This window comes from Delphinus delphis, chromosome 4 (genome assembly GCF_949987515.2).
Source record: "Delphinus delphis chromosome 4, mDelDel1.2, whole genome shotgun sequence".
Lineage (NCBI taxonomy): Eukaryota > Metazoa > Chordata > Mammalia > Artiodactyla > Delphinidae > Delphinus > Delphinus delphis.
In genome coordinates, this window is record NC_082686.1 from 85,990,345 (window position 1) to 85,999,769 (window position 9,425).

At 37.9% G+C, this 9,425-nt stretch overlaps 1 protein-coding gene across 2 annotated transcripts; it reads left to right on the plus strand.

Annotated features, from left to right (window-relative positions):
- Positions 1 to 53: 53 nt before the first annotated feature.
- DNAJC19 (DnaJ heat shock protein family (Hsp40) member C19) lies at positions 54 to 6,453 on the plus strand. Of its 2 annotated transcripts, none has more exons than XM_060011075.1 (6): positions 54 to 199; positions 970 to 1,021; positions 1,097 to 1,170; positions 2,405 to 2,484; positions 3,196 to 3,266; positions 4,545 to 6,453. In XM_060011075.1, the coding sequence occupies exons 1-6, from the start codon at positions 98 to 100 to the stop codon at positions 4,613 to 4,615; spliced, it is 450 nt and encodes a 149-aa protein (XP_059867058.1). In that variant the 5' UTR covers positions 54 to 97; the 3' UTR covers positions 4,616 to 6,453. The 2 variants fall into 2 exon arrangements, with proteins under 2 accessions (XP_059867058.1, XP_059867059.1); XM_060011076.1 differs by having other exon boundaries at positions 75 to 404.
- The last annotated feature ends 2,972 nt before the right edge of the window (positions 6,454 to 9,425 follow it).

Sequence of the window (9,425 nt, forward strand, 5' to 3'; positions counted from 1 at the left end):
TTCCCGTCCGCTGTCCCCTTTTACGACAGTTTTCCGGCCTAGTTTACGGCCGCCACTGCCGTATTTCCTGGGGCGCCCGTGTCTGGGCGGTTTGCACATGCTGGTGGTGACCGCGGCGCTTTGTGGTAGAGGCGTAGAGCTGGTGGGGTGGGATGTACCGCGCTCCCGGTGGAAGCAGAGGAGCCGAGCGGGAACCATGGTGAGTTCCGCCTTCCGGCCTCTTGGGCGATCTCAGGCCCAGGCCTTAACCTCTGCTCAAGGTCTGGGAGGAGAGGAGCCGCAGATGTCTCCCTAATGCGACTCAGAGCTGGGGGTGTAGCGCCCCGGCGAGTCACCCTCTGGGACACAGAGCTGTTGCCTCACCCCTCTCGGGCCTTTGTGCCTGCCGTCCATGGGGCTCGGAGGTTAGTGGAAACGCATTTGATTATACCTGCTGGTCCCCTAACACATCCTCGCAGCCCTTTCTCTACATCGCTCTGTCTTTCCCCTTTTCTCTTGCTGACACACCTCTTCTCGATTCCTGAACATATTTGGCCGAAGGTGCTATGAGAAGCTAGTCTCTTAGTTAAGCCTACGTTTAACGGTGAATCAGAATTTACAGGAATCCTCTGTAAACAGTTCTCCCTTCTCTGGCAGAAACTTTATTTCCGTTGCTCTTGATTGAATTTTAATGTGACTTCACTTGCCCGGAGGTGAAAGAAGTTTTCAAGGGGAGGGGAATTATCTTTTTCACTGTTGTATAAGTAAATAAGCAAATCGACTTGCTTTTTTTTTCCTTAGTGAAAAATCCCATACCTTTTAAATGCATTGGATATAAAATTTGCAGGATCATTGGGCAGAAAATTTTCATCCTAAAAGTTATTTCTCCCGTTGAAATAAAACTTGTAATAAGTTGGAATGGGAGAATGGGCATGATAGGGAAGGGTGAGAATGGGAGAAATGAATATTTACTCTGCTTCCCTTTACCAGGCCAGTACAGTGGTAGCAGTTGGACTGACCATTGCTGCTGCAGGATTTGCAGGTTTGTTTATGGTTTGGGGGTAGAACTGAAGTAGAGGAGGTTGCGGACTTTTTATTTTATTGCTTTTGTTTTTAGGCCGTTACGCTTTGCAAGTCATGAAGCATATGGAGCCTCAAGTAAAACAAGTTTTTCAAAGTCTACCAAAATCTGTAAGGCTTCTTATTCACCATTTTTGCTAATTCTTTACTGTCTGTGTATGAAGCCTAGAGCCAGACATCCATGAAGTTCTAAGTGATTGCTTTGGACCCCTTCTCTTGCTTCCCGCAAAGAAGGTTTAGAAGTTCTGAGCTTTGTAATGGTGCTACCCTAAAGAATCAAATGTTACGTGTGACAGATTTGGGGAAGAGGTGTTAACAGTTTTAGTATCATGAAAGTTAATATCACTTTAGTGTTCATACACCATTACCTTCAGCATCATTTGCTCTGCATCACAAACACAGAGGGATCTAGGGGTCTGAAGTGATCCATTTTTACTGTGTGGCTCTGGCACTCCCTAACAGAGATTACTTGGATAACACTTCAGTTAATTGGGCTCTAGAGTATGACTGAATGTGATCATACATTCTGTGGTCAAAATTCAGAATGAATATGATTTTGACAACCTGTAGAGTATTGCTTTTTATTGTTATGATTGAATGTGACAGAGTAGTAGAGTAATGGTAGGTTTTACCAGTATAATTTCTGACATACCAAGGTTAATGGATCTAATAGCCTGATTTTCTCAATATATATCTTAAAGTCTTGTTTTAGTAGTTGCCTTGAACCTCAAAATGTCCTTGAACCACTTGTCTCAAAAGATCTCTGAATCCTCTAAAGCACTTGTTCTAAAACATGTAGTCATATTCTGAGATCAAATTTTTATCTAGAACATGGCTAGCTTGGAATACTCTTCCCTTCACTCCCAGAAGAACTGGCTTTAAGGCACTGTTATTTTGTCTTGTATCTTCAAGACAGTTTAGATGGTCCGGGGGTTGGGGGGGGGAATGGATGTTTAATGATCAATAAAATATTTGTTGCTGTTTATAGAGTTAAAATACCATAGGGGGCTTCCCTGGTGGCGCAGTGGTTGAGAGTCCGCCTGCCGATGCAGGGGACGCGGGTTCGTGCCCTGGTCCGGGAAGATCCCACATGCCGCGGAGCGGCTGGGCCCGTGAGCCATGGCCGCTGAGCCTGCGCGTCCGGAGCCTGTGCTCCACAACGGGAGAGGCCACAGCAGTGAGAGGCCCACGTACAGGGAAAAAAAAAAAAATACCATAGGAATTGCACTTAGTTTTCTGAAGTGTCTTAGTTTTTCCGCTGGTTCTATGAACATTTATAGACATTTTTTAGCAGCTTTCAGTTTATTTTGATAATCTTTTCTTACAAATGTATTTCCACTTTCAGGCCTTCAGTGGTGGCTATTACAGAGGTGGGTTTGAACCCAAAATGACAAAACGGGAAGCAGCATTAATACTAGGTGTAAGGTAAAATAATTTCTCACATTTTTAGTATTTTTCTTCCAAATTTAGAGCTATAAGCAAGTGTAAGAAAGACCTTCTCTCTTTTATTAGGAGAGTTATTCTACTGTGTACATTTTTTTTTAATTTTTATTATTTTTTTGGCTGCACTGTGTGGCATGCGGGATATTAGGTCCCTGACCAGGGATCTAATCCACACCCCCTGCAGTAGAAGCATGGAGTTTTAACCACTGGACTGCCAGGGACGTTCCATCTATTACATTTTTAAGATCTAAACATTCCCTACAAAAGTCCAATGAGAAGGTCTAATGACACATGAGTACTTTTTAACTCAGTGAAGGTAGATTTTTCAACAGATAATCACAGTGCTCAATATTGTTCTCTATAACGGAGTAACAGATTTTTTTGTGATGAAATTCTGCCTTCATTTCCAAATACTTAAACATACTTTTCGATAAAAGGATTGTTGTAATGGTTAAAAGTTCAACTAAATTTTTAAGAATGCCTTATTTTTCTAAGGAGCTCTGTTTAGTTCTGTGATTCAGAATATTAATCTTCCTAGTGTGTTAGAGGTTCCCAAATAGCTTTTCATACTGTTGTGTTGACTTACTCCAGTTTCAGTTTTTTTTCAGTTTCACAATTTTTAATCGACCTTTATATAGTTTTTTAATGTGACCCAGATCTACTCTGAAGTATACCTTTTCCTTTTTAAATTAGCCCTACTGCCAATAAGGGAAAAATAAGAGATGCTCATCGACGAATTATGCTTTTAAATCACCCAGACAAGGGTAAGTATCATTAAACTATTGTTAACACATTTTGTTGGAGTAACTGTTATTAGTGGGATAATTTTGTATCTAATTCTTGGCTATTATAAGGGAAATGCCTAGATCTGTTTGTGAGCACTGTCTCCCAGGCTGGATCCATTTGTTTAGGTATCTTAAAAGAGTAAGTTCTGAGTGAAAAATTTATAGACTAATGAGCAGATCTAGTAACTACTATAATTTGGAAGTAGTGATAAGCATTAACTGTGTTTTGAGATCTGCAGTTGTGATGTGACTTACAGTAGTGAGTCTCAAATACTGCTACTACTACTGTTTGGGGTGGGGGGATGTCTACATTCTTACCTAAGGAAAATGTTGAATTTCAGTTAATGAAACTAATAAAACTTTTAACTTTTTTCCTATACATTTAGACCTTTTAACTAGTGGTTACCTAGTTAGAAACCTATAGGATGTATTAGTTTCTGATACACTTCTAAGCAGCCTAGGCTGAGTTGAAAGATCAAATGGAATACCAAAATGTAGACCACAAAATCCACATTCCAGTGTTTAAGTCCTTTTACTTTACAGGAGAAGCCTCTCTTTAAGAAAGAGTGTTTTGAGTTTAAACAGGGTTGTAATTGTTTGGTATCTGACTGCATAACCTTTTACAAAACTTAGCTTATACTAACTGGAAGGCTGTTGATTCTGTAGGTCTAGGGTGGAGCCCATAAATTTGCATCCTAACTAAGCTTTTTACTGATTGCTGGTGCTTGCTGGTCTGAGGGCCACACTTTTTTGAGAATCACTCAAATCACTGCTGCAGTTCAGTAGGAAAGGAGATGTAGGTGACATCGTGAAGGGACTGTTGGTAACAGGAAAAGGATATAAAGCAAAGTGGGGTCTTCCCAACTAAGCTCAGCACCTCTGAAAATTTCATGGTTTTAAAATAACACAGTACAATAAATTGGTGTTTATGACTTGTGATCGTCATGAAAAGGTAACTTACACTATTTCAAAGTCACATAAGTATGAGAATTTTTTAAAATTTTATTTCTATCAGTTTAAGCTTTTTCAGAAGGTGCCATTTTTTGTGGAAATCTCCCTCCCATTGGTCAAATATATTAACCATGTTTTTGGTCATCCAGTTCCATTGTCATAGTTATTTTAAAAAGTCAAAATTTCATTTCTGCTCATTTCACCTCTTAGATAAGCATAGGAATTCTTGAAGCAAGAGAATAGCTTTTCACCAAGCAGAAATTGGAGAGTCCATATTATAACTATTCCTTTTTTTTCTTCCTGTAGGAGGATCTCCTTATATAGCAGCCAAAATCAATGAAGCTAAAGATTTACTAGAAGGTCAAGCTAAAAAATGAAGTAAATGTATGATGAATTTTAAGTTCCTATTCATTTATGTATATGAGTACCAGCTTTTTATAATAAAATGCCTCAAAGCTACACATTTTAAAAATTAACATAAGCTAAATGAAAGCCTTGGTATAAATTTGAGGATTTAAAATCGGATTATAGAATATTTGTAGGTTAATACTCCATGATTATGGATAAGTGCATGCCATTTGAAGTGTTTGTTACTCATTTGTCAAGTAATTTGGTACCTATGTCAAGACAAAGTGAACAAGATAGTCTCTCTCTGAAGGAATCCCCAATCTGATGGGAGATTGATAAACTGATAATTAAAATACAATGTGAAAATAATTAAAATACAATGTGATAAATATGATGGAATTAGCACAGGTTGTTGTAGTAGGGGCTCATCTCATTAAGACAGGTGGCTGTTCAAGGTACAGAGGACTCCCCCAGCCACTTAGAACCTTGAACTTAAAAGTGAATTTAGGGCTTCCCTGGTGGCGCAGTGGTCGAGAGTCCATCTGCCGATGCAGGGAACACGGGTCCGTGCCCCGGTCCAGGAAGATCCCACATGCCGCGGAGTGGCTGGGCCCGTGAGCCATGGCTGGTGAGCCTGCGCGTCCAGAGCCTGTGCTTCGCAACGGGAGAGGCCACAACAGTGAGAGGCCCGAGTACCGCCAAAAAAAAGTGAATTTAGCCACAACTTAACCTGAGAAATTGATCTAGGTATGTATTTATCATTTTGTCAGTGATAAATCTGAATTGTTTCCGATTTCATACAGTAAAAACTGTAACAGTATGATAAAGATTTGAGAATACAAGTCCTGTTTTTAATCAAGAAAGTATGTATATTTTATTTAGCTAACCCCTTAAAGAGACTGACCATTTATAAACTACTTTAATTGGTTATTTTTTTACATAATCAAGTTTCACATCTGTTAAAACACAATTAGTGAAACGGAAAAGCTCTCAGTTATCAAAATATAACGAAGGACTCGATAATTCATACAGATATATTTAAATGACATTTCAGGGTAAATAGCTATTGGTCTAACAAAAAATATCTAAGGATAACCAGAGGACCTACCTAAAACATGTGAGGTTAAGATAGCTATTTTGTGGTCAGCCAGAATACTTAATTTTCAGTTCTAAGATGATAAATACTACTACCTACAATCTAAACTTTCTTAAATCTTCCTAAAGTTAATTGTTAATGGGGAACACAAAGACTTTCAAGGTCAAAATAATGGAGGTGGTCATATTTAGCACTGGAATGTGTTTAGGGACATTTCAAAATGGAGGTGTATCTGCTTTTATTTTCCATCCCATTTCCTCATTCAAAATCTGATCAAGTTCATTTGCCATGATTTAGAGTATGACGAAGCACTTGGCTATTTCCAGGGACAAGGGGGTATGAAGGTACGGCTGATCCATGTTATTCCAAGTAGTTGTGTTGTATAAAGACACTGAGAATACTAAATTAGTGAATCCTGAACCACTGTTCATAGGGGTTTCCTGTGAGCCTCTGGTCACAATATTTTTGTTAACCAGTGAATATATAACCTTGTTTACAAGTGTTTCTGTTTAAGACATCTTATTTAATATATATTGTTGATTCATTAACATTAAATTCACAGCCAATAACATCATAACTCATGCCAATCCATCACAGCCTTCTTGCATTTAGGAACCTTAGGCAGCAGCACTTCACTACACTTGGGGGCCATCTTAAGCAGTGAAATCACCAATAAAAAGGACAAAAATGCAAAAAACTTGGCATTAAATGGACCATGAAAAGGATGCTTATTTACAGTAGGAAAACTGAAACAAGGCAGAGCATAACTTTGTAGGTACCGGGTGACTCATTTTCACACTTTGCATGTCCACAACCAACCAGGAAATCGCCGTGATTGTTGACTTTGGAGGTATGAACTTGAAAATAAGGAATCCGCTAATAATGAGGATCAATTGTATTTTGGCTTACTAGCCTTTTATTTCAGTCCTTTGGACTAGTCAAAAAAAAATGTTTATGAACAAGAGCTTTAATTAAGGAAGAGATATTATCAACTAAAAACCAAATTTTTCAGACGAATAGAAGATATGCCCAAAGGCAATCAAGCATTAACTTTAAAAAGGAAAACTTCATGTTGAAGGTACACTTTTGAGCGTTTAATGCAAACACAGCATACCTGTTTCTAAGATACCACTTTACAATAATACTAAGGAGCACAGCAGACCACATTTTTCTTTCATAGTAATGTTTTATTTTCTCTAGGCTTACCTTTTTCAAGTAGAAGAATCCATATTTCACTGAAAGCCATTAGGCAAACCTACCATTTTTCTTGGGTAAAAAAGTCATCTTTTTTATGAGGGCTCTAGATCATGGTAATTGATGCAAGTATGATGATCTGTAAGAAAGCCTTCATCTTTTAATGGTATTTTCTTACAAAATGCTTGTGTATTATTAACATTTATTGACTGTTTACAATGTGCTAGCGTTGAGCTAAGCATTTCCCCCTTACCCAGTAGTAGTTACTATTAAAGTACATTTTACAAGTAATGAAATTGAAGTTCAGTGAGGTTAAGATACTTGCCCAAAGCAACATGCTGGCTGAGAAAACTGATCTTTCTCAAACCCGAAGTTCTACGCTGTTAACCTCCACACTGTGGTACCTTTCACAAATCTGATAACCCAGGGATGTTTTCCTTGGTGGTACTGAAATGTGTGTCTCGTACTTGTCATTACACTTCTACCTTGGGCCCTTTTTATCCACGGGTCCTTTCAGATATAGACTTCTTTAAAAGGGAGGAAGATAATGGTTGAATATAGGACTAGGAATAGGAGGTACAGGTTTCAAGTGAAACTTCTGCTATAATAGCCAGGCAACTTTGAGCAAGGTATCTATGCACTTAGGGCTCTGCTTCCTCATCTGTTAAGAGGGGAAAAAAAAAATAACAGCCAACTTAAATTGTTAAGATTTCTCCACTTTATGGATAGGAAATTGAAAAACTAGAGCAAATGCTTTCTGAAGTTGCACAGCTACTGAAACTATAAGCCCTGAATATCTTCTCCAATTTACTAGCTTCATTTATAATTTGGTTCTCTATATATTAGTCCTTAATACATGCCTATTCACAGCCTTAATGTTTAGAACTGGCATACCAGAGCTTTAGTTTCCTTACTTAGCCTCTTTCCTTTTGCCTTCACTGGGCCTCTAGGTTGACAACAGATGAGTCCTATGCTACTTAATAAACTTTATAAACCTGCTTTGCTGGTGATGAAAGTAGGCTGTAATGGGTGGTCCTGAAGTCGAATCTTTTCCCACCCTTATTTTTAAGCAAATTCTCTTGCCTTCAGCTGTTCTACAAATAATGGGAATATCTATAGAAGCATTTAACAAGTCATACAGACCCAAACCATTCAAGAAATAATTGAGAACATGTATGAAAATGGAACACAAGCCCATTTTCTGATTCTAGAAGCTTGGTTATATAGTTTTCTCTGCTATCCTTAATTTCCTGTGCTCTAAATCACAACAAACAGAAGCAAGAAGGGTAAAAGGCAGCTAGATGTAAAATGAGAAGTGGAAGAAACTGGATAACTAGTATCTTAACGCAGGGTAAAAACCTAAACATGTTGGACCATGCCACACTAAAAAGCTATGTAGTATTCGGCACACTGAAAATTTATTTTCTACCTTAAAAGAAAACCTTGTATCAGAAGTAATTTAAATTAATCCAGGCAGAATGCTTCATTTAAGAGTTAACCAAGCTTAAGTTTAAACACTTCAGGCTAAAATAATGAGTTCTACTGTTTCAATGAGAATTTATAAGGCACCTTTCTGTTGTTAACAACCTATAAAAGTTGTTTTGCATTTCAGAAGTGTGTGATGGGGTCATTATTTTGTTCAGCATAAATGATCCCCCAAACATTAATTACAATGAAAATTTAGAAGTTGGCTCTAAAACTTAAAAGGCCAGAATATGGTAGAAAGAAATCTATAAATCTGAGGTAAAGTAAAAAGCACTTACTTAGAATGCTAGAATAGGTTTTTGGTTAAAGAACCCTGGACTGAGAGTAACCTTGAGTACCAGGAAACTTAAATGACTTAAGCTCTGCTTTTTGTTGCTGGCACTGCTGTTCAGTGTTGTGTATCTGCTTAGAGCCAATTGTTGCTTTAGCAACAGGATATAGAAAGAGCTATCCAGTGTTAACCTGTTATTCCTGACCCAATGACAAGGTCGTAGTCCAGTGTTAGGGTATAATCTGGAACAAGTTAACACTTGCTGTGACCTTAGTGCTGTTTCAGTTAATGGAATTTCAAGTGAAGTATTTACGTATTTTTCTTTACAACCTGAAAACAGCAAGGTGAAAAATGAAGTTCAAAGAGGTTGAGGTATGAGCTCCAGGGAACAATTAAGCATAGATTAGTTCATCTAGAAAAACTATGGGAAAATTTCTGTAATGAAAATAGTCTCTAACCTAGAAAATGAGTAGCTACATTTGACAATCCATCAAGTAAAAAGGGTACGAAACATTCAGAAAATATCCCTGTGGTTTCACCCTAATTTGAGAAACTGCTAACTAGTATACTTAATAGTGGGACTTTGAAATTGAGAATGTTAGTGAAAAATAATTCTGCCCTTCTTTTATCTTTAGATTGCATACAATATAGCTGGTAATGTCTGGGACAGATATAAATAGAAAACTAACACCATTTTAATTCAGCATACTCCTTAAGAGTACATGGTTAAGTATCACACAGGGTCTAACATATGATTACACTCTAGTTATATTATATTGGAAAGGCCTTTATG